General features: G+C 48.0%; 2 protein-coding genes across 4 annotated transcripts in view; one reads left to right on the top strand and one right to left on the bottom strand.

Annotated features, from left to right (window-relative positions):
• LOC117898021 (cadherin-87A) overlaps positions 1-25,034 on the top strand; it is a 67,939-nt gene that overhangs the window by 42,410 nt on the left and 495 nt on the right. For all 3 annotated transcript variants that reach the window (XM_034807153.1, XM_034807154.1, XM_034807155.1), the window contains 13 exons: positions 17,415-17,477; positions 17,542-17,888; positions 17,954-18,099; positions 18,170-18,477; positions 18,544-19,643; positions 19,831-20,847; positions 20,923-20,973; positions 21,839-22,438; positions 22,495-23,093; positions 23,160-23,943; positions 24,008-24,283; positions 24,342-24,604; positions 24,666-24,999. In XM_034807153.1, coding sequence (XP_034663044.1) covers positions 17,415-17,477; positions 17,542-17,888; positions 17,954-18,099; positions 18,170-18,477; positions 18,544-19,643; positions 19,831-20,847; positions 20,923-20,973; positions 21,839-22,438; positions 22,495-23,093; positions 23,160-23,943; positions 24,008-24,283; positions 24,342-24,604; positions 24,666-24,999 — 5,888 coding nt within the window. The remainder of the gene's footprint in view (positions 1-17,414; positions 17,478-17,541; positions 17,889-17,953; positions 18,100-18,169; positions 18,478-18,543; positions 19,644-19,830; positions 20,848-20,922; positions 20,974-21,838; positions 22,439-22,494; positions 23,094-23,159; positions 23,944-24,007; positions 24,284-24,341; positions 24,605-24,665; positions 25,000-25,034) is intronic.
• On the bottom strand, positions 21,012-21,776 carry LOC117898027. The gene is made up of 3 exons (XM_034807165.1): positions 21,505-21,776; positions 21,239-21,439; positions 21,012-21,175 (listed from the first exon to the last, which is right to left on the bottom strand). Exons 1-3 carry the CDS (start codon positions 21,735-21,737, stop codon positions 21,040-21,042), a joined length of 570 nt encoding a protein of 189 aa, XP_034663056.1. The 5' UTR covers positions 21,738-21,776; the 3' UTR covers positions 21,012-21,039.

Below are 25,034 nucleotides of genomic sequence, written 5' to 3'. Positions count from 1 at the left end.
GATCATAAAAGCATAAACCAAAATCAAGTAAAATCAAATAATATTCAGCTCAAGGGGGAAGCCAATAAAAGAGGAATAGAGAGAATATTCATGGTGCCTGCCTGTGCCCTGCCTCAGCCCCTTCCAACTATCTGTTTAGTGCCGAGGATTGAGCTTTTTGGCCTTTTGTGTGTGGGTTCCCATCCCCAGGAGCAGCCAGGAGCAGCCAGGAGCAGGCAGGAGCTGCTTTTCCACTTGAGTTGTGTCAATCCCCGGCTAAGACTCTGTTGCCACAATCACAAGTTCATTGGCCACACTACTGCCACACATGCCTGAAAGATAGAGAGAGGAAAAGAGAGATGGCTGCCCGATAAATCGAGAGACAGAAAGAGAGGGCCGAGCGCCTGCAGGGAGGGGCAAAAGAATGAGAAGATGGACTTATGGCTGAAGTATCCATAAAAGTCATTAGACTTAAAGTTTTAACAGTGTCGTAGGGCAGGACAAAGGGGAAAGGGGAAGGGCAGGACAAAGGAGAGCCTTGAGGTTAACCTGAAGAGTGAATTTTGGGACCACGAAAAAAAAATCCCCAGAAGCCCCGAACTTCGGTTTACAGCCATTTTTATTGTTTGCGGAAAGGGGAAAAAAGGAAAGCCAAGAAGGCAAAGGAAAGGAGGAGTTCCCATAGGACTCTAGTGACAGGACATATGGGGAAAGGGAAGGAGAGCAGGAGACCAAGTGAGGAGCAGCAACTCAATAAATCAATATTTGAGTGTGTCTATAATGCTACTCCTTCAAAAGGGGGAAGGAGTAGGAGTCCTGCCCTCTGGCAGTAAATGCAATTGTCTTTGAAGAGCGGAAGGACGAAGTGAATGAATGTCCTGGGAGCATGAGGAGCCTGTCTGAGCCGCTAGCATTTAAGGAAATGACAGATAAATTTGCTTTTAAAGCGCTTTAAGTGTCGCCAGCGTTGAGTGAAAAGAACACAAGGATTCTCTTCACAGTGGGAGGGAGGGAGGTAGGCGCTGTGTGATGGTCCACAAAATCCGGAAGAGGACGTAACGCGCTCCAGCCTGCCTGCCCTTTCGATGTGTGTGCGTGGCAGGAGGAGATGATTGTTGCAGGAGGCGGAGGAGGAGATGCTGTTTATGCCACACACCCATGGAACAGGCGGCGGAGGCGGAGTGTTTCAACTCATAAAATATTTCAATATTGTAACAGATTTTTTACGCCCTCCGTGGCCGCTGCCCCGCCCTGACTGCACTTTTCCTCGATTTGTTTGGATTTTCAGGGAATATTTTATAATCTTCTGCACTTTTTTTTGGTCGAAGGTTTTTCAGTTTGTCTTTGTTTTTGGGATGGGAATTTTTTTCTTTTTGTATTTTGTGATTCTTTTTGGTCATTATTTACGTATTTGTTGTCGAGCTTTTGTCTGGTTTTTTATTGTTGCTGCATTGTTTTTGCTTTACTTTGTATTTGCTTTTTGACCAATGTGTCAACATCAAGCAAGATGTATGCATGCAGTCGAAAAATAAAATAAATAGGGGCTTAAAGTGCAGAACCACTCAGCCAATGCTTTGCTTAAATTAACAACAGCAAAAAAACCAAGAGCAACTAATGAAAAAATGATGAAAAAATTGCGAAAAACCAGCTGAAAAATACATAAAATCTATTAAAAAATCATGTGAAATCATGCATAAAAAAATATAGTAAATAAAATAGGGATACAGGGGATACCAGGGGCTTTACTATAGATTCAATGTGTTTGTTTTACTTTGATTTTTGTTTGATGCTCATGCCTCAAACTGTTGCCACTGCGAGTGTCTGTCTGTGGCAAGTGCCTCTCCCTCGCCCCATTATGTATGCTACAAATAATGTGGTTCTCTCTTGTGTGGCTGTGTGAGTGTGTGTTTTTTTCTGGTTTGCAACATTTACATTTGCATTAAATTTCAATTCGCATGGGGAGTTGTTACCACATGCCCTGCCCCTCTTGGAATGGGTGAATTTATAACTAAATCCCTGGCATAAGCAGCTCAAATCCAATGGCATTTGGCCATGTTTACCCATCATTCCCCCTACCCACCACCCCACACCCCAAAGGGTGGGCGGAGGAAACCATGCCGTCTGCGGCCATATGTTGTTCTGTTCTGTTCTGTTCAGAGCCAAAGGGAGGCTGAGAGAGAGTGGCTGCAAATCCGCCGTAATTTGAATAGGACTACAAGCGGCGGAATGAAATTCGATTCAGATACAGCTACAGATTCGTGGATTCTGTGGAATCTATTTAATGGCAGCCGCGATGCGTTGTGTGCTGGCGTGCTGGTAAAAAAAGGGGTAAAGTGAGAAAATGATTACCCAAAAGAAGGGGATTACAGATCGAATTTGAGGGAAACGCTAGAGGGCGAGAATTTACTTTGGGAATTGTATAATTTGTGTGGAATTGTAGGAGGAGAGTGGCTAAAAGCCTGAAGCTAATGTAATTGAATGCAAAATCTTTTTCGATGTAAAGAATAAAGGAAAGAAGAATTGTTGTCCTTTAAGCAGAGCGTTCACTGTACCGTGCATCTATCGTACATTCAACAATAACTGCATTCCGCATTGCAAACAAACAAACAAACAAACAAACAAACAAATTTCATTTTGAATTCTGATGCCATTGTTGATGTTCGATGTTCGGTTCGGTTCGGTTCGGTTCGATTCGGGGTTCCCCGCATTGTTTGGTGCCGCATTTTGTATTGGGATTTTGTGGGTTTTTCCCTCTGCCGCCATTGTTTGGCCATAATTAAGCCTCTCCCGCCCTATCCTTCCAACTGTGCGGCAATTTTTGTTGTAGCAGGTCTCTCTGCAGCTCCTCTTTTGTGAGTTTGTGAGTTGATGTGAGCCTCATTTAGCTGTCATTTGCCATTCGAAATTGTTGGCATTATGTTACAAATCAATTTTTGTGTGGATTGATGGATGGATATGGTTGCTTGGCTGTTTTCTATCCATCACACTCACGCTCGTTCTTTCACTCTCCCTCTCTCTCTCTCTCTGCTGTGCTATGCCATGCTTCAGTGCAATTTCATTTTGACGCTACTTTTCTTTTACTTTTCTCTTACGCTTACTATTTCTTTTTAGATAAGTGCACTCTTCACGTCCTGGGATACGTACGTGTGTCCATTTAGCTTGATTGCGAGCGCGTGTGTGTGTCTGTCTATATTTATACTTGTGGAAGCAATAAGATATACTATCCTAGACGACACATAATGTACATACATATACGAGTGTAAGAGGTAGAAGTGGTATAAGTGCGCTCCCTGCAATCACTTCCCATCTCAAGATGTGACCAGTCTGTCCATTTCCTCGCTCTCTCTAGCTTCCCTCTCTCCATCTGTCAATGCTCGTGACTTCTTGCGCTGACCCTTTCCACTTTCGCAGGGTAAATTTAATGTTGGGTAAACCCAGTCTCCAGGCTTCGCCATCATTCACCAACAACTTTTACTCATTCTCCCAAATAAAGAACTGAAGCCTTACCCTCTGTTTAATATAATCTGCTCCCACTTCTCGTGTTTCCCTCCCCCACTTGCACTTTTGTGACTTTGTTACCTCCTCCTCCTGCTCCCACATCTGCCGCTTCCTGACTTCTCGTCGCAGGTTCCGTCCCCGTCGCCCGTTCGCCTTCGACAGCAATGTCAACGTCTTCGTCATCGTCTTCTTTGGTTTCGCCTTCCTGCAATCCACTGCTCCACGCCTCCCACCCTTCACTCTTCCCCGTTTGGGTTTTTGTTATTGTTTGTTAATATATAGTACCTACTGCTTGCAGCTTTTTTTGCGTTGCTTTTGCTTCTGCTACTTAGTTCTCGTTCTTATTGTTGCTGTTGCTGTTTTGTTGCGTATGTATTTTGCTCACGTAATAACGATAATAACGCTTATTTCTTTCATTTCTTTCTACTTTTTCCCAAAACCACTTCCGCCACAGAGGAATAGAGTGGAGGCGAGGGATAGCTCTCTTTCTAGTTTTTTCCCTCTTCGTTTTATTTTTTGGCTGCGGGGGCACATTGTCGTCGGAGGCTGTTGTCGGGAGCGAAGCTCTGCTTCTGAAGCTACTGCTGGCTGCTGCTGCTGTCATGTAATTCTCTTACAGCTTAGAGTAGCATAATATTTATTGTGAATTTTTTTCATAAGGTATTAGGAACGCGACTTAGGGGTATATTCGTTGGAGAGAGACGCTAAAAACTAACAGCAGACGGTGCACTATGGGGCATTTGACCACTTTTCCTGGCCGAAACTCATTTGTCAAAAGTCAAAAAAGTAATATTTTTTTAACGGATATACATAGGGATAACATCAGTCCGTAATGTAACATACCCAGAAAATTAACACTGCGCAACACTGTTAAGATAACAGCTGTTAAAGTCAGCTGTTTGCTACGAACAATATAAAGTTATCGGAAAACTGATTTTTTTTATGAAGTTTAAAGTGCAAAAATTGCTAAATTTACCAATTTAAGTAAATTTTTTACAACATTCTTGATTCACCGCGGTGGATCCCAAGAAAGTTAATGCTAGTGATAAAACCAACTGAAAAAGTAAGTGTGTCATATCCCATATCCCGTTTCACACCATGAGTGCTTAACGCACTTTTTATATAGAAAACCCTGCATGTGAGAATGCATTCTCTTTTAAAAGCTCTCCTTAAAAATCACAGCCTCAGCTGACACTGCAACTGCTGCCATATTGCTACGCACCATGATGGAATTATGCAAGGTGCTTTTCAGTTAGGGGTTTTTTAGCCGACGAGGCCACCTTGTATATCAATGCCCTTTACTCTCTTCGTGTTGCGTGTTGCGTTCCATGCATGGCACATTTCTGCATTTTTGGTACTTAGAAGAGGGCAAAAAGACCTTTCAGGAATAAATCGAATATATTGTATGTATGTATGTACATAGGTAGGTACAATGCATGTATTCCTCGTTCTGTTTAGTAAATCATGAAAGACCTCATATAATCTACTTCTCTGTGTTTTACACCGCATCAACTATTCGACTACGGTAAGTCTCAAGCTCTTCTTCTTGTAGTTTCTTTGGTGATTCTTTGGTGAAACATCAAATGCGCTTAACTGTTTCGCCTGCCCTTCTTCACTCTTTTGGCTCGCACACGCTGTGACACGCATAAAGGGGGAGGGAAGACGGCCAAGCAGCAGACAAATTGATAACGAGAAGGGACGTGTGAGACGCTTCTTACGCGTCACAACTTTTATACCCGGCACTCAGTACTACATCTGCAACTTAGCGGTTATTTGTTCAATTTTACATTTTTTCTTCATCTGTCATCTACATCAACAACACTACTCACGCCAACACGCTCCTTTAGCTCGCCACCCTCCCCTAGAAACACACACTGCAGAGTCGCGGCAGAGTCAGCGGCAGAGTCAGCGGCAGAGGCAGCGGCAGAGGCAGTGGCAGTGACGTGTCAGGGGCCAGGCCATAAACAGCGCGAAGCAGAGTGTGAATGCTGCCGGACGGGGTGGGTTTGGCTACTGCAAATTAATTTCTTCATTGTGGCTATAATAATGATCCAATCGGGTCCCAATTTGGTGATCTCATAGATAAGGTCATTCCCTACGGAATGGCGTTTTTAGTTTTCTGCTATCTTCAAAATTGTAGATTTAGGAGGTTTTCGCCCTTTAGCGGAGGCGGAAGGGGGCGTGGCTCATTTTTGAAATACACTGGTTTCAGTGTGAGCATACAGCAGTCTGGTGCCAAAATTTGGTGGCTCTAGCTCTTATAGTCTCTGAGAACTAGCCGACAAACAAGACGGACGGACGGACGGACGGACGGACGGACGGACGGACGGACGGACAGACAGACATGGCTCAATCGACTCGGCTATTGATGCTGATCAAGAATATATATACTTTATGGGGTCGGAAACGTTTCCTTCTGTGCGTTACATACAACCGTTATCTGCACAAATACAATATACCCTATTTACTCTTCGAGTACCGGGTATAAAAAGTCACAGAATGAAGTCACACAGTCGCATCGAATCACAATCGTCGAGAAATACACACAAAGGGTACGGGAAAGGGAGTAAGAAAGGAAGGAGGGGAGGTCTGCTATTGAGAGAAATTCCATGTCTTGTTGGGGGAACGGGAAAGTGGAAGTTATTGTTGCGGCGGGATTTCTTTCGCTTTAATTTCTGTGCTTATGTTTTGTTTTGTGTATTTTCCTTTAGTTTTCTTCCGGCTTTTTCTCAACTTTTGGACTCTGGTTATGGAGTGGAGTCTTGTCACGTAATGTAGTCGCTTGCAGCGGATCGTAGTATCTGCTACGTGTTTGTTTATCTGTGGCCCTGACCTAAGACAAGCGAATCGGACAAGACTCTGCCCGTTTATCTGTTTATCTGTGGCAAGTGGGTTATCCCACGCGTGGGAGTAGGAAATGAAGAATAAAATGCAAAGTAAATGTGTGAGGATTTGGAGTATTGGTTGGTGTTTTGCAGCAGGTGCAGTTCTTGGAGCTTGAAATAAAGGGAATTTAAAACTCGTAATAGTCTCCCTAATCGATTTATTCACATTGATTTAATTCCACAAAGAATTTAACGTGGTAGCTCAAACCCAATTCAAAACTAATCAAATTTGTCGTCAGAGTTCAAAGTAATCGAATGGCCGCAGCTGTAGCTGTGTGTCTATGGATGTGGGCAGTTTGTTGATGAGATTTAATTAAGTTTATGTTCAATTAAAGCCTGGCTATCTGGGCCACAACTCCAATCGATGAATGGATGGATGGTGTTTCTTTGTTTGTCTCTGCATATAATTATAATTATCCAACCGTTATCATCTCAGAGATACATAAGTTGAACCACGGGGTGAGGGACATTGTGTCTGTGTGTGCTCCACTCTCCAGATGTAGAGTGTCACTCTCCACGGAATGTGTTTGCACTTGCCACCGCCTTGGGGGCTATTTAATGTCGAGAGGAGTGGAGCGAGGCAAGGTCTTTGCCTGCCATTTGCTGTAATGCGAGGCGATGATGTTTGCTGCCCCACACGATGATGTTCGATTAATTTTGCACAACGATTTGAACAGAGTTTGGTGTCCTAATAATTATGGGGGCGGCATTTGGGGCACGTACAACAAACAGTGGCATGGCACGAAAGCAAACGTATTAAATACAAAATACAGGAAGAACTCAACCTGCCTGCACCTGCCTCCAAGAGGCTGAAGGCCCCTCAAGTAGTCGTCATCATCAGTCATGCGTGCGCAGATATTTTAAGTGCTTCCTCTTGGTGGAACGTGCTCCAGAGGCAGCTCCGACTCCTCCCCATCGATAACCAAGTATCGGACTTTACACATAGCAACAGATAGACAGAGAGAGAGAGAGAGATAGACGATAGACGATAGAGAGATGTAGAGGCAGAAAGAGACGAGCAAACAGAGGTTGCTGCCACATTATAACATCGATGCAGGCAGACAGGCCTCCGCCTCCGCCTTCGCCTCCGAGGCTCGTCCTTAAGTGCATCAGCCTACCCAACCATCCACCCATGCGATTACCAATCTAACGGGTGAATCCTTTAGGCCTCTGCCAGGCGGCTGCACTTCATTCCTGATTCCCCCTGCGACTGCCACTGCCACAGCCACAGCCCCTGGCACTGCCACAGCCACTGCCACTGGCAGGGCTTAAAGGGCCATAATGAATGGACACTTGAAGCGCGTGAAAGGATGAAATCGCAGGGAAATTTATTTTCAAGTGGAGTTTGCAAAACTACGATGAATGTGGGTCCCAGTAGCAATTCCATCGATGTGGGAAGAGGGAAAAGAGAACCCAGAAAAGATAAAGCCATTGATAAGCTGCTTGAACTACTGCTGATTAGTAAAGAGTACACTTAGCACATTGTTTAATCAGTGGCATAAGTATTTCCCATTTTCAGAGATATTACTTCCGGCTGAATAACTTCTGACAAAACGATTCTGCACTCGTTTCCCCTTCCGCATGCACCGTTGTTGAGTATCCCAGGGTATTTCTCCACTGTTCTTCGTGTGTTTAGCGGCTTTGTTGTGGGATTATTACCCACTCACCATCCTGCACATAATGGGTACGAGTATGTGTTGTATTATGTGCTTAAGCACCCAACGCAGCAGAATGGCAGCAGTAGATTCCATCGGTATACCCATTGCATTATGCGAATCGCATTGCATTATAATGCCTCTGTCTCTGCCTCTGCCTCTGCCTCTGATTCACTGATTGTTGTTCTTGTTGATTGTTTGCTGCTGGCTGCTGTGGGTGTGGGTTTTGCTGCCTCCCACAATCCAGAGACAATAGGTGTTTGTGTTTGTGTTTGCATGCAGCTGCGACGCAGCGGTTAAGCGCAGGGTGTGCTTGCTATCAGGTAGATCGGGTTCGGCGCGCTTGGAAGCTCGAAGCAACCGAGGTATGTAATCGTGCATGATCGAACATGTTCGATCGCATGTGCCGTTGCTGATACGGTGCCCCGCTCCACATTAAGTGTAGCTTCTTTAAGCATTCGTTGCTTGCTGATAATTGAAATGAAGAAAGCACACTGAAGAAAGAGAATATTTGCGAGCAGCGAGAGAGCAAAACAGTTAACATGAGCACCTTTACCATTCACAGTGCTTGTCACTCTTGGCTCCCCCCTCTTTAATTCTCTTGCCCCCATGTCTGATGCTCCTGGAGAACAATGCGTTCAGAAATAATACAGAAAACAAAAACAAATCCAGAGAGAAAAGAAGGAAAAATCTGCTTTTCTTTTCAGGGAAAAACACTGCATTAGAGGGCCGCCTGCTGACACTTAAAATACAACAAAAAAATAAAAAATATAAAGGAAACAACAACAAAACAAACAATTAACCCTGGAATGCCAACGGTGGGTGTGATGTGACCGCTTGACACTTGTCAGGAGGAAAAGCAACGGGGAAAAGTGTCAAAGAAAAGTTGCTTTTGTTAAAGGTAAAACGATGATAAGAGAAGGGACTTTTTGTGGCTTTATTTAAAGGATAACTTTGATGAAGAAAATGCTATAAAATTGTGGACCAGACTTTTATGGAATGATTATTTCTGCATAAGAAAAGGGCAAAATAACTCTCACATTTGCCCAATAAATTCTTGCTTTAAAAACTCTAAAGAGCCTCCCCCTTTGGGAGGGCCTGGGCCTGGGCCTGGGAGTGGGAGTGGGGGCCTGCCTTCAAGGTCAGGCCTCTACTAATACATCACGGGTCATTTATTTGAAATGCTCTCATCCTGGGGCTTCTGCTGCCACTCAGCTGCCACTTCGCTTCACTCCCCTGGGGGTCTGGGATTGTCAAGTGCATGAAATATTTCAAAACATTTCGGAGACTCTTTCTGGAGGGGGTAGGACGGGGCCGGCTGTGTGTGTTTGACAAGCCTTCAAACTCCCGTTAAGCGGCGGCCACTCTTCAAGTGTGCCGCCTCTCCAGAGGCACCACTCCTGCTTTTCCCTTTTCCATTTCCCAAAGAAAAACGAAGAAACGAAAAAGGAATTCGAAAGAAATTTCATTTCCTGGATGTTCCACGAGTGGGAATGGAGGAGGCTCAGGCCCAATCCTGGACCTCGACCTGCAGCTCCTCCACTTCACTCCACTCCACTCATTCATTCATTTGGCTTTAACATAAAACCAATTTAAACTTGGCCCAAGGCGTGGCAGCAAGGAGGGGCAGGGACTGTTTAACGTGCCTCAATATGCAGCAGACAGACAATAACAAACTACCTCTCGCGCACACACAGAGGAACAAAAAAAAGAGGAGAGAGAAAAGAGAAAGAGAAACCATTTTAATTTCATTTCAGAGAGGAGTCGTAATTTTAAGTTCGAGTTCGAGTTTCCATTTGAAGGGAAGGATGGAGACGGCCACCTGAGAGCGGGTCGGGGAGGGGCTCTGGAAGCTGCCACTTAATACTCGTGGGAAAAACAACAATGAGAGTTGGCAAAAACGGAAGAGCGAGCAGCAGGGGAGGTGGAAACTTGATAATAACTCGGAACTTCGCAGCCATCCCACCCGCCAGGATTCTTCGGGGGGCTTGCATTTGCTTTTTGGCTTTATTCCTTAAGAGCCAAAAGTTTTGCTCCCCACCACTCTGCCCCGCCACGCTGGAGGATGTTGTGGTTGTTTCGTAGGGGGATGTGGCACTGCACCCCCCCTGCTCTTCGCCTGCTGCTCCCTTTCATAATTTGCGGAATTGCTAGAGGATTGTGGAAATTAAGCGACTCCTTCGCTCGCTCTCTCTCTCGCTCTCTCTCTCTCATAACAAAAACAAGGCAGCCTCCTACTTAGGCGATAACGATTAAGGCAACAGATTTATGCACACACTCACACACACAGTGTTTGTGCTACATGCCACAACAGGTGCCAGGAGCACACCACACAAGTAGGCGGCCCAATCTTCTAACCCATCATCTGCTTGGGGCTCCACATCATCCCTTTGGCCCTCTCCCGTAGTTAAGTGCAGGCGCAATTTAAATTCCAAATTTGTTAAACTGTCACAAGTGTTTTGAATGCGAAATGAGGAAGTGGTCCACCAGCGCCCACACCTCCACACCCCGGAGCGGCTGAGAGCACAGACAGTGCGGAACATGACATTAGGGCAAAGGTTTCCAGGGAAAGCAAAGGAAATTTCAGGAAATCAAAGACACAAAAATACTCAGAGATTTATGATATTCCATTCTATGATATAATTTCTTTTGAAAATTTACTTTGAATTTGAATGCAAACGAGAAGGGACGTGTGGTACGTTTCTTACGCGTCACAACTTTTATACCCGGCACTCAGTAATACATCTGCACTTCAGCGGTTATTTGTCAAATTTTTTCTTCATCTGTCATCTTCATCAACAACACCACTCACGCCAACACGCTCCTTTAGCTCGCCACCCTCCCCTAGAGACACACACTACAGAGTCATGGCAGAGTCGCGGCAGAGCCACGGCAGAGGCCATAAACTGCGCGAAGCAGAGTGTGAATGAGAGAATATGTAAAAAACAAATATAAGCTGCGGGACGGGGTGGGTTTAGCCACTGCAAATTAATTTCTTCATTGTGGCTATAATAATGATCCAATTGGATTCCAATTTGGTGATCGGATAGATATGGTCATTCCCTACTGACTGGCGTTTTTATCGTTTTCTTTTATCTTCAAAGTTGTAGATTTGGGAGGTTTTCGCCCTTTTGCGGAGGCGGAAGGGGGCGTGGCTAATTTTTGAGCATACAGAAGTATGGATGCAAAATTTGGTGGCTCTAGCTTTTATAGTCTCTGAGATCCAGGCGCTCAACAAGACGGACGGACGGACGGACAGACGGACAGAAAGACATGGCTCTATCGACTCGGCTATTGATGCTGATCAAGAATATATATACTTTATGGGGTCGGAAACGTTTGCTTCTGTGCGTTACATACAACCGTTATTCCCCACAAATACAATATACCCTATTTACTCTTCTAGTACCGGGTATAAAAACCTTCCATCGATTGTATACCTTATCCATATGTCACACACTGTAGCATACAAGCGAGTGCCTGGAGTGCATGGGGGGCACGTGGCTGGGCGCATAATTATACAGCGAAAATCTGTGAAGCCCATGAAGAAGCGATGAGCGATGGCTGAGCCGGAGAGGGGAGGGGCGCAGAGTCAGGTGAACGTGAAAATTGCTTGCAAAAATAATAAAAAACCCAAAGAAAAAGGAAACTTTGGCTTTTAGGAAATTCTAGGAGCGGGGGCCAACCGTGATGTGTCCTAAACAAACAGAGAAAAGTTCGGTGGAGTGGGTAGACGCCGCACGTTGAGTTACGTTGCCACACGCACATCGTGTGGCATGTGTAGGCGAGTGTGTTGCTGTGTGTGTGTGTGTGCGCTGCATGAGTAATAGTAATGATGTTGCCCCACTCAAGAAGTAGAACGTGGCATGCCCCAAAGAAGGCGCCATCGGGGCTTATGAATAAATTAAGAGGCCTCCTCCTCCTCCTCCACCTCGTCGCAGGAAACGGGGACAGAAGGCGCAAATAAAAAAGAGCAATTTAAATGCGAAACGAACGAAAAATGTTGTTCGCGGAGGCGACGCCTCCAAGAAGCAGACGATGGTGGTTCAGGGGGCAAGAGGAGCCGAGATAAGGCCAAGACTAAAGATAATTCCGTTTAAATAGAATCCCAGGCAAAAGGGCCATGCCACATGCCACACACATACCCCCTAGGCGACGCTTTGGGGCAAACAAACTGCAAGAAATAAAGAAAATGACGCCACTGACATCTCAGCGCTGGAACGGGGGGGGCAGGAGCGAGGCGTCTGGAAGGGGCACTCGCACAGGTGATTTACATAGCATACTTAAGTGGAGCACTTTGTGAACTGCAGGACTCGCTTTGGTGGGAGGGATATCATCATCATCAGAGCCTTAACAAATGCTGCTCCCACGAACACAAAAACACAGCAGATGCAGAGACAGAGATAGAGAGGCAGAGAAAGGGAGAGAGCAAGGCCCCATCAGGGGAAGAGAAAATCATAAAAAAAAGCGAATTTTGATGAATAAAATGTATTACAAGCGACCGAAGGAAGGAACGAACGAACGAACGAACGAACAGATGGAGAGCATACGGCAAGGAGTTTGACATTTTTATTATGTCACCAGAGACACGACCGACAGAGAAATCAGAGAGCAGCGACAGATGGCAGCACGCGATGAAAGAAGCTAAAAACAGTAGGGGGAGAATGAAACCGATGAAAGACCTAGAAGGAAGGGGAGACATCGATCAAAGAAGTGGAAATTAAATGGCAGCAGCCAGCAGACTGAGAAATACCCTCCGTATGAGAATATTCCTCAGTTTTGTATTTAAATTGCATAGAGCCAAGAGATTTCTGAATCGTTTTAGAAGCCCACAAATGTATCCGTATTCTTTGGCATTACTAAATAAGTTCCCTAAGACTCTTCCCTTCGGGGTTTTCGTTCACTTGCAAAAAGTACAAAAACTCTACCCACAAAACCATAACCACCCCGGCAAATCCTGGCATTGCTGGCAAAGTACTTGAGTTGTCCTCAAAACTTAAGGATTCGTTGGGTTTGTGGAGAGTCAAGTCAAGTGTCAGGCAGAGTCCCTGTGGCAGGATTAGCGACGACGACGACGACGGGGAAAAAGCTTGCAACAGTCGCGGGACAACAAACAAGTTTTGCGCATTAGTCGTCGCCCCACGGCCCAAAAATTCTATGGAAATCCGAGGGGAGTCCTTGGAGCGCACCTAATTCAATTATTATTGCTCCTGCGAGGAGAAACATCAGCAGGCGGTTCCAGCACACAGGACACACTCGCTGGAAATACATTTTAGAATAAATATGATTTATTATGTTTGACGTCGTGGACACACCCTCAAAGGGGTTGAAAAAAAGTGTGGAGACGACCCTCAGGGAGCAGGCAATCTGTTCCACAGCCTCGAAGGAATGGAAGGAGGCTCCTCTTTTTACGAGCTAAAATAGAGTCAAAGGGGAAATGTTTTACCCCCGAGGGTTCAGAGAATCCTTTGCAAAGGCTTTCGGGTCATCAACAGGTGAAAGGAGGAGCTCGGGCTGTGGGCTTTGGGCTTTGACAAACATGAAAGGGAAATGCGGAAAATGTGGGAAATGTACGCAAATGCAATATAAATTTACTGTATGATTGATATTGGTTATGCAATGAGCACGACACGCGTATCGACTGTACATATATGTATGTGCATATATTCCTTGGCTGCTTTCCAGCCTTAATGGATGTGATATAATATTGACACAGGACGAGCCATGTCCCGGGCGCCCTCGAAAAAATAAAATGATTGCCAGGAGATTGCCGGGCTATTAGCGCGGGGCCCCACAATACTCTGGGTGCCCAGAAAATGGCGAAATTGATGGGGAAATCGGATGGAGAGCAAAGCTCTTTGGCTCTCGCTTGGGCCCTGCCTCAGAGGCAGATTCCCACAATGAAGTCAAAAGGGGATTCTGAAAGAGTTTGAGGCGAGTGATTGAATGATTAAGGAAGTCATTCACATGATTGTTGGAAGGCGTTGAAGGTTGATTTTTTAGCAGATTTGCTTAGAGATTTACCATGTGAACGATTGAGTAAGAGATGGGGAATAATCTGAGGGAAATGAAGGAAGTCTTTAGAGATCTTTATCCCTGTTTTTACACTTGACATCCGAGTGGTTCTTTAGTTGATAGTTTGCACGTTTATTAATAGTCTCTCGTTGCTTTTCCTGCATCGAAAAGAGTCACAAACTACATTTTTAATGCACTCAAAAGACATGTTCCACGCGCTCCTGCTCTTCTCTCCTTTACTTCTACTTATCTCATGGTTCCATCACACATTTAAATATTAAACTAGTTCTCGCTCTCTTTCTCTCTCTCTCTCTGCTAATTCCCCCATTAAATATTAACCACTGAAAGAAGTTTTCACTTTTAATATGCTCCATTAAGAGCTTTTACTAAGCTTTATTTAGTCCTGGGGTTTTTGTTCCGTTGTTTTTTAGGAGCATTTGCCAAGCGGTTCTCTGGGGCCGCAAATTGTGCAAATTGATTAATTGCTAAATTCCTCGAACCATAAATAATTTAGAGAATAATTTAAAGAGAACAGCAACAGCTGTTGAAGGTTGAAACTTTCACTCGAAGAACTGCCTCGAAATGGGAATATTTAAATGCATATTTAGCTGCCACAACAGAATTATTTGCATATTTGATTGTATTTTAAACAGAAGAATGAATGGAAGCCATGCGTTGCGATGCGAATATGATGGAAATTCTTGACATATATTTCCCACCCCCCGAAAAGTTTGCCAAAAGTATTTTTTGTGTGGCATTAGTTGGGGCTTCCACACACACACACACACACAGGACGGACGAGGAGACTTTGAATGGGTGCTCCGTGTCCCTTGTCCTGTTACGGGGATTCTGCTGGATGTCCTGCATAATCCCCCCTAGATTATCGCACAATGGTGATGCCACACACACAAACGCATTTATTCAGTGGAACGTGCAACGTAATATGATTTAGAATGAACCATAAATTCACCCAAAACGCAGAGAGGGACCGAATTGTAGTTCTAATCAGGCAAAGGCCAAAGCGATACATCCACAGGAGCAGCCCACAGGATTCATAGAGCGAGGCGTCCTCATGGGGCGTGGGCAGCGGCGACGGATGGGTGGCATGCAACCAGTTGAATATGAAATTGAATTTATATATTGAACATTTATGTGGCACACAAAGAGAGAGAGAGTAGCAAAGGGTACATCAGGCTGGAGACGAAACACAATGATGAAGGGATCTCCGATGGCGGGTGGATACGCCATAGATCCTTAAAGGATCCTTCTGCACCCATGGATGTTTAGTTTTGCTATCAATCGAGATTATTTGCCTTATCAAATATCCATCAGGTGCCGCTAACTTATTTTCAAGGGTCCCCAGCCTCCACCTCTTCGTGTTTTCCCCATTGAAACTTTCAGAATCCCCAACAAAAAGTTGACTGCAAAAAACTAGTCAAAATTTGTGTCGTGCCCGAGAGTTTATTCGGCATTAGGAGCGGATCTGTTGCAGCCCATGGCACAACAACTTGCCATGGAGCATGGATGGAAGGAGAGGTGCAGGTGCTGGTGCTGGGGTTAAGGGTTAAGGTTGAAGGGTCACCGGCTCCCAGCATTAACTTAAAGTCCAAGCCCCCGGAGCGAACGAACGAACGAACGAACGAATGAGCGGGGGAACGATGGAGCCCATCGCCTAATCCTAAAATGTTCAGTTTATGGTCCAAGCAGCCAAGCGAGTGGGGAAAGTGCTCTTCTCTCTCCTCGTAGGTGGAATTTATGGACCCAAATGAACACACACACCCCGACACACATGGTGTATCCCCACAGATATCCTTGTTGTGTATATACAGAGAGGAACAGCAAGGAGTGGAGTGGAGTGGAGTGTATATAAACGGGAGTGTATGCTCTCTCTGGGTAACCCAGTGTGTTGTGTTGTCTGCAAATAAACACACACAAAACATGGCCCAAACTGAAAATATTTAGTCGGGCTTTTATGCATAACTAATTGGCTCGGGCTCTCGCACTGGCTGTGGGTCGGTCCCAGGTTCCAGCTTCCCGCTTCCCGCTTCCAGCTCCCAGCTATCAGCTCCTGTTGCTGCTGTTTGTGTGTGTGTGTGGTCTGCTGGTGGCCAGATACATATATGTACGTGTGTTCGTTGGTGCCACCCGCATGGACTCTGGACCAGACACTGCGTGCGTGCGTGCCGGTCGGACACATCAGGAATGTTGGCGCCTTCGGGCGATGCTTTCCCCTTTGCTAACCCAAACCCCAATCCCAATCCCACAGCGATGCCGTACCCCCAACCCGCAGTTAAAGTGCACAATTTGCCACAATGTTGCTTGTTCGTTTGGTTGTTGTTGCCTCAGCAACGCACCGCCCTGCATGTTGCTGCTTGTCATCAACATCGTTATGCTGTTATAGCCATCATCATCGCCCAGCATCTCCCTCTGTGCTACCCCATCATCATTATCATTGTCACGTTCTCCTTCTCTCTCTAGAGAGAGCGCGAAAGAGAGAGAGAGAAAGAGTGCATTGTCAGCTAATTGAATTTTCAGCAAGAAATGAAATTGTATTTATCTTTATTGTTATTGTTATTGTTTCTGCTTAACGCCGCATAACAAACTGGCACAAAATTAGCAAAAGATACGATTGAATAATACTCTGCAATAAATGCGCAGAGCGGGGAGACTGCATTCAATGTGGGGAATCTCTTTCAAGTGGATTTTTGAGTACTATCCAAGAGATTTTAGATGGGTTTTAGCAAAAGATTGTGGAAGGGATCCTTTGGAATGGACTATTTTTTGTAAGCGAAGAATCTGCCAAGGTTTAAGCTTATTATACCCGGCACTCGAAGAGTAGGAGTAGGAGGAGGGTATATGGTATTAGTGGGGAAAAAATGTAACACACAGAAGGAATCGTTTCAATAGCCAAGTCGATTGAGCCATGTCCGTCTGTCCGTCCGTCCGTTTGTCCGTCCGTCTTGTTGAGCGCCTGGTTCTCAGAGACTATAAAAGCTAGAGCCACCAAATGTTGCATCCAGATGGCTGCATGCTCTCACTGCTACAAGTGTATTTCAAAATTTCGACACGCCCCCGCAAATCGCGAAATAAAAGATGTGACGCGTAAGAAGCGTCTCACACGTCCGTTCTCGTTTTTGGATATGTTTAGCAGTCCATCTGGGAATCATATGTATAAGAAACGCTCCTGCATTACCATCAGAACCAATCCTAAAGGATTGCCCAACCTCATGGATAGATAATTGCTGTAAAGGGCATTCCACAGTTGACTTCCTCCCTTATTTTATCCCATAGGAAATCAGTTGATTCTAGCTTATTGAAATCCCTTTTCTTTTTGCTTAAACAAACAATTTAAAGTGATTTTGTTTCTTGTTTTCGTTTGCAGGCCTCACAATGAAGCACTTCCTGTGGCTGTTGATGCTATTCCTGGCTCAAAGGCCAGCAAGGGGTAAGTTTGTCCCGAAATGCACCCCAAGAGGAGTTGCTAAATGTTGAATTTTCGTTCGTTTTAGGGGAAACCAATCTACCGCCAGTGTTTACCCAAACCCTAAACAATATTGTCTTGTACGAGAATGTGCCACTGGGCACAGATGTCTTTCGACTCGAAGGCTACGATCCGGAGGGCAGCGTCGTCACCTTTGGGGCCATTGGCTCTGATCATTTCAGTGTGGATCCCGTGTCGGGCAACATTACGCTGGTGAAGCCATTGGATCGCGAGGAGAAGGACAGTCTGACGTTTCTCGTTTCGATCAGGGATCGCGTGGATCCCGAGGGGGACTCAGAGAAGGATAATGTGGTGCAGCAGCCGATCACATTCATCATTTTGGATGAGAACGACAATCCACCAGAGTTTCAAAAGGTAAGCGGGATCGGTTCATCTATCATTGCTCCTAAACGATCCTTTGTTCCCCTTTGTTTGTGTAGACCCCCTATGAGGCGGATGTGAATGAGGATGCTGCCGTGGGCACAACCATCTTTGATAAGATTCTAGTCAAAGATCGGGATCTAGTTGGCGACAGCTTGGATCTCAAGTGCCTGCCACAACAGCAGAGCCCGGAGGCATGCAGCAAGTAAGTACTTTCCTTGGGATCCCTTGACCTTTCCCCCTCTTATCTGTGACTTCCTTCCTGCGACTTTCAGATTCCGTTTGGAGCTGCTCAAACGAGAGCCCACTGTCCTCACTGCCGCTGTGGTGCTGAATGACACGCTGAACTACAACCAGAGGATGATTTACCACTTCCAGATCGAGGCCAGCGATGGACTGCACAAAACCCAAACGACATTCGAGGCGAGGGTCAAGGATGTGCAGGACAAGCCGCCAGTGTTCCAGGGCTCCCTGTCGACGGTCATCGATGAGGACAGTCCCATCAACACTCTGGTTCTCACCGTGCACGCCAGAGACGGCGACACTGGAGAGCCCCGAAAGATTGTCTACGATCTGCTGACAAGTGAGAAGAGTCCCAGAATGGAGAGGAGGCAATATTAATCCCATTTCTCTCTCTCCCCGAAATCAGATCCCAGCGACTACTTCCTGTTGGACTCCCACTCTGGAGAGCTGCGCACTGCCAAGCCGCTGGACAGAGAGGCACTCGAGGGCTCCACGGGGATCATCCCATTGCTGATACGCGCCCGGGAGCTGGTCAATGGAGTGCCCTCTGATGATGCCCTGACGAGTGCCACGGCCAAGGCCACTGTGACGATCCGCGACGTGAACGACTCCCCGCCGATGTTCAATCGGAAGGAGTATGCCGTGTCCCTGGAGGAGAACACCTTGCCGGGTACTCCGCTGGCTCTGGACATGAGTGTGAGCGATGCGGACGTGGGAATCAACTCGAAGTTCGCCCTGCGACTGGAGGATGTCTCGGGGGTGTTCGATGTCGAGCCGAAGCTCGTCACGGGCTACTCCCAAGTGAACATCCGCGTGGCGAATGGCACCCTGGACTACGAGAATCCCAACCAGCGGAAGTTCATTGTCCTGGTGATTGCCGAGGAGACGGACACCAGTCCGAAGCTCTCCTCGACGGCCACCATCACGGTGAGTGTCCTGGATGCCAACGACAACAAGCCCGTCTTCGAGCAGGAGAGCTACTCGGCCTCCGTATCCGAGGCGGCACTCCCTGGCCAGTACATTGCCACCATTACCGCCAGGGATGTGGATTCTGGCAGCTATGGCGACTCGGGCATCCGCTACAGTCTCTCCGGCACGGGGGCAGAGCTCTTCCACGTCAACGAGCAAACGGGCGTCATCAGCCTTGCCAATTGCCACGCCAACGACGCCACGAGCAACAGGCAGCAATCGAGGAGGAGGCGGAGACGTGACTTGTCCGACGAGCAGGAGGAGGGCGGCAGCCTGGAAATGCTCTCCATGGAGGAGGCGGCCGACCAAAAAGCGGACACGCGAGAGATTAGCACAGAGCCCACCGTTCAATATACGCTAATCACACAGTCGCCAGTCACAACAGGAGCAGCCACAGCCACAGCCACAGCTACAGCTAGTGCTTCCTCTCCAGCTGCAGCTCCAGCTCCATCTACGGCGAGTGCTAATGACAACACGGCAGTGGAGACGACGTGTCTAGACTACGAAACGGATACCACGTACTTCTTGTCATACAAGGTGAGTGCTGACTCCTGCAGGATTTGTAGGGGGGGAGTGAGAGCTGCGTGTCATACATTGAAAGTAGCTAAAGGATGTGCAGGCTTTAAGAAAGATTCAGGATTCAACCTCAATCCATCTTTCTTTGGCTGCAGATTGCCAGTGAAGATATTTCAGATTCTAACACCTCTTCCCTTTCCTGCTTTAGGCCACCGATGACAATGGAAAGGGACAAACGGACAGGGTCTCCCTGCGCATATCCGTGACGGACGCCAATGACTCTCCGCCCGTGTGCGAGAGTCCGCTCTATAGGGCCAGCGTGGATGAGGGCGCCCTTGTCTTTGATTCCCCACTAATCGTTAAGGCTCGCGATGCAGACACCATGTCGAGCATTAGCTACAGGATCCGCGGCAGCGAGCAGGTGGAGGGGATCTTTGACATTGACAAGGAGACGGGTCAGATTAGCATTCGTCCGAATGCCAGCCTGGATGTGACGAATCTGCAGAGTGACCAGCTGATCTTTGTTGTGGAGGCGAACGATGGACTCTTTAGCGCCAATTGTGGAGTGAACATCACCGTGCGGGATGTGAACAACCATGCGCCCGCGTTCGACCAGCAGAGCTACAGCGCCGTCGTGGAGGAGAACTCGGAGATAGGGACGAGTGTGGAGCGGGTGAGGGCCTCCGATTTGGACACCGGGAAGAATGCGGAGCTGCGGTACCGCATTCAGCAGGGCAGCTTCGATGACTTTGGCATCGACGAGCGGACCGGAGAGATCTTTGTGTCCCACAAACTCGACTACGATCGGAGGAACACTTATGCGCTGCAGGTGCAGGCCTCCGACCAGGGCACGCCCAGTCTCACGGGCACCGCCACCCTGACGATCAATGTGCAGAACAGCAACGACAAGGACCCCTACTTTGTGCCTGCCACACAGCACGCGGAGGTGCGAGCGGATGCCCCACCAGGACACCTGGTTTACACGCTGATCGCTCTCGATCCGGATGTGGCCAGCCACAATGCGCTGGAGTTTGCGGCCACCGACGACATCACGGCCATCGACAAGGAGGGCAAGGAGCTGCCACACCACGACCGCTTCAAGGAGTACTTTGACATTGCACGCAATGGCAGGGTCCTGGTCAAGAAGCAGCTGGACCGGAGTCTGTTTGCAGTGATGAGGATCAATGTCTTGGTTACGGACAGCACGGCCCCAAATGTCCAACAGGTAGGAGGAGAGGAGGAGTCTAATAGTCGATTTGGGAGACTCTTTCTAAGCGCAAAACTCTTTCTCCATTTGCAGGGTCGCGGTCTGCTGATCATCCAGATAATAGATGTCAACAAGATTCCACCGGTTAGTAGAAGATTCTTTAAATCATTGGATTATAGAGAGAGAGGGAGGGAGAGATAGGACTGCTGTTTATTCGGAAGGAAAGCTGAGGTTATTCAGCTCAAACTCGTACAGAGAGTCCTCGCTGGGGCCAATACTCTGCGCGTCCTCGATGTTGTAGCTGTTGAGGTGAACCAAGCGATTATGCTGATCCGAATAGTAGTTCCTGCAGGGCAGAGATACTTCCTGGATCTTTGGCGTTAGCTTAGAGAGGGCAACTAGAACTTACAAGCTGGACAGGGAACAAGTGATTTTGATAACCATTTTGGCTAGGAAGACCACAAACAGGGCCGTGCTCTGGGGAAAGAGGTAGTTGAGAACGCCATAGCCAACGAGGAGCTCGTACAGATTGAGGACCACATCGTTGCTGGCCTGCACAATGATGATGGGCATGAGCAGCTCTGGCTGGGAGTTTGTCAAGATGGGATAGCTGAAAGCAACGAGGGGAATGCCAAGCAATCAGAGGGGGCGATGGAGGAGGATTCCTATACTCACATGGCCACCACACTTGCTGAGAGTCCGGCAAAGGTCAGTAGGAATCGTAGGACGAGCAGAATGGTCGTGAGCACAGTGAAGCACTCGCGGAGCCACTTGTCCTTCCCAGAGGCATCCACCAGTGCCGGCACATCCTTCAGGTCTCCGTACAACTGATGGATGTTCAGGTAGTACGCGTAGTAGAAGACGGAGAAGGTGTTCCAGAACAGCAGCTGCTTGTCCTGCTGGGCCATCTGATGTTTCGGATCAGCAGTCCTATTGCGAAAGTCGACGATTGTTTCAATTTTGATTGATTTTACTAAACCCACTTTGTCCGATCTTCGTCCAATCACAGCGCTTCAGTGCTCCGTGGAGTGCGGAACAGCCGCGCATCAAGCTGCAAATGGTGGAGGAGCAGCCGGTGGGCACTGTGCTGACGATACTGCAGGCCACCGATGAGGACTCGAGCATCGGGGAGTACAACATCACGGAGAACGAGTACTTTGCCATCAATCACACGAGTGGAGCGGTCTACTCCATCGCTCGCTTGGACTACGAGGCCGTGAAGGAGGTGAAATTCCTGGTCACTGTCAGCGATACGGGTGTGCCCGCGCTCACCTCCACTGCCGATGTCGTGGTGGACATTATCAACCTCAACGACAACGAACCTCGCTTCAGCCAAGCCGATTACTACTTCAACATCACCGAGAACTCACCGCGCGGCACGGTGGCCGGCAAGGTGGAGGCCCAGGATGGGGATGTGGGTGTCTTCGGGGAGATTACGTACACGCTGATTGGGGAGAACGACAAGTACTTCAGCATCGATGCGTACACGGGGAATGTGATGGTGGCCAATGCCTCGATCCTCGATCGGGAGCAGATCAAGGAGCTCACGCTCTCTGTCGTGGCGCTGGACAAGGCCCCAGCTACAGTGCAGAAGTCGGCCACAGCAACGGTGAGTAGAGAATCTATCGGTGAGGGATTCAACTGAAATCTCTTTCCCATCCACAGATCCACATCAACATCCTGGATGTCAACGACAATGCGCCCGTGTTTACCCGCGAGATGTACAACTCTACGGTGGCGGAGAATGCCGCACATCAGCCGCCAGCAGCGCTGCTCCAAGTGGAAGCCATCGACCTGGACGAAGGACTCTACGGGGACGTGCGCTACATCATAACGGGCGGCAATGAGGCGGCACTCTTCAAGCTGGACGCCCAGTCGGGCATTGTCTATCCCGCCCAGAGTCTGGCGGGCAAGCATGGCGTCTACGAGCTGACAATCTCCGCACGCGACACCCAGGGATCGGGCACGATGGAGAGCACCACGAGGGCAGTGATCACAGTGATGCAGGTGAATCGCCATCGTCCAGAGTTTGTGATTCCCGCGCTGTACAACGCCACGATTGAGATACCCGGGGATATTGTGCAGCCCGACTATCTGCTGCTGACAGTCAAGGCGATGGATAACGACACGGGGGAGAATGGGCGGATTAGCTACCATCTGCAGGTGAATAACCAGAACCAGCAGGAGAACACAGAGTTCAAGATCAATGAGGCCACGGGGGAGCTGCGTGCCAGACAGCAGCTCAATCGCAAGAATCGCGCAAAGTAAGTGAAAGAATGCATCTTCCTTGGGGGATTCCTTGATTCATTCTGCATTCTGTCTCTTTTCAGTTACGACATCATTTTGGTGGCCAGGGATGCCGGCAATCCCCCGTTCGAGTCACTGCGCCTCCTCACTGTCAGCATTGTGGATGCCAATGAGAATCGACCCGAGTTTCCCGATGCCTCCAATCCCTACAAGGTGTCCATTAACGAGAACAGCGGCCGAGATGTGAAGATTGGGCACATTCAGGCCGCTTCGAGGAGCAAACACAATCGGGACATCTTCTACTACATGCTGCTGGGCAACGAGGATGGAGCTTTCTATGTGGACAAGATCACGGGCGACATTTTCACCAACAAGAGCCTGGATCGCGAGGAAACGGACGCCTACACGCTGTACATTTTGGCCAGCATCAAGGCAGATCTGCATATATCCGAGGAGGAGCGTGCCTCGTTCTCCATTAAGACGCTCAATCGGGACAGCACGGTGGCCAAGGTGGCCATCACAGTGCTGGATGTCAATGACAATGCGCCCGAGTTCGAGAAGCCCATCTACTACGCCGGAGTCAATGCCAATGCAAAGATGAATGCGGCCATCACGCAGGTGAATGCCACCGACGCGGATCAGGGGAAGAATGCGAAGATCGAGTACATGATTGTCGCCTCGAATCTGTTCAAGTTCGGGGCCTCCAAGTCCACGGGCTCGATTGTGCCCAGTCCGTTTGCCATTTCGCAGGATGGCAGGATCACAGCAAACACCATCATGGCGGAGTACAACCAGGATCGCTTCGAGCTGGAGATTCTGGCACGCGAATTGGAGCAGCCACAGCGTTCGGTCAGCACCAAAGTATTTGTAAGTACAACAAAGAATTCCTTTAATACTTGGGGTTGCTTCATCTGTGATTGTCCCTCTGCAGATTTGGGTCTTTGATGGCACACAATTGGTGCGCGTGATCCTCTCCCGTCCGCCCGAGGAGGTCTACCAGGAGCAGGAGGAGATCATCGCAGAGTTGCGGAATGCCACGCAGCATCGGATTATTGTGGATGAGATACGCTACCATCTGGATTCGGTGGGACGAATTCGCATGGACTGGTGTGACCTGTACTTCCATGCAGTGGATCCTCAAACCCAGCAGATTGCACCCGTTGATGAGATCCTCAAGGATATCGACAGGAACTATGATTACCTAAAGGTAAGCGCTCCTTAAGCGAAGTTTTCCTTACCGATAATGTGTCCTCCCCATCGCTTAGGATTATTATGCTGGCTTTGCCATAGAGAATGTTGTGCCAGCCTACATAGCCATTGTCCAGGATGAGTTTGACCTTGCCGTGGCAGGGCTCGTCGCTCTGGTGATTGTCCTCTTTGTGGGCGTCATCAGCTTCATTGTGCTGTGCTGCTGCCTGAAGCACTGGAATCTGTCGGTGCCCGTGGAGACGCGCCGCAAGGAGGCGCTGATCAAGAAGCAGATCATCGAGGATCTCAACACTACAGAGAATCCCCTCTGGATAGAACAGTGCGTTTCGTGGCTGCCATAAGGGATTCCACTTCTAAATTTATCCTCTTTCCATCGATAGAAAACTGAAGCTTTACGAGGAGCAGGAGCTGACCATGCAGGTATTTTCGGAGCCCGATCACATCTCCAATTCAGAGGCCCCGGGTCATCTGGATCACCATCGCAGCTCGCTGGAGCAGGTGCACCATGTGGGTCAGACGGTGGACAACACTTATGCCACTATCCAGCCGCGCAACAACCAGAATCGCCTCACGGGCGGTGCTGGCGGTGGCTCCCTGCGAAGCGGCGGGGCAGTCAGTGCCGGCGGCGTGGGCGGCGCTGGACTGCTGCTCGCTCGCGTGGATCCGCATGAGTTTGCGGACTATGCCACGCTGCGGAACAATCGAGCGCCTTCTGTGAGTAGCAATGCAATCCAACTCCAAAGTATTCC

The sequence above is a fragment of the Drosophila subobscura genome, chromosome O (assembly GCF_008121235.1).
Source record: "Drosophila subobscura isolate 14011-0131.10 chromosome O, UCBerk_Dsub_1.0, whole genome shotgun sequence".
Classification (NCBI taxonomy): domain Eukaryota; kingdom Metazoa; phylum Arthropoda; class Insecta; order Diptera; family Drosophilidae; genus Drosophila; species Drosophila subobscura.
The sequence above is the reverse complement of the archived record's forward strand: the minus strand, read 5'-3'. Positions and strand labels throughout refer to the sequence as shown.

Coding starts and splice junctions, on each gene's coding strand:
- LOC117898027 (XM_034807165.1), bottom strand. CDS start 21,737: ATGGCCCAGCAGGACAAGCAGCTGCTGTTCTGGAACACCTTCTCCGTC. Junction 21,440..21,504: donor TCAGCAAGTGTGGTGGCCAT/GTGAGTATAGGA, acceptor CGTTGCTTTCAG/CTATCCCATCTTGACAAACT. Junction 21,176..21,238: donor ACTTGTTCCCTGTCCAGCTT/GTAAGTTCTAGT, acceptor TCTGCCCTGCAG/GAACTACTATTCGGATCAGC.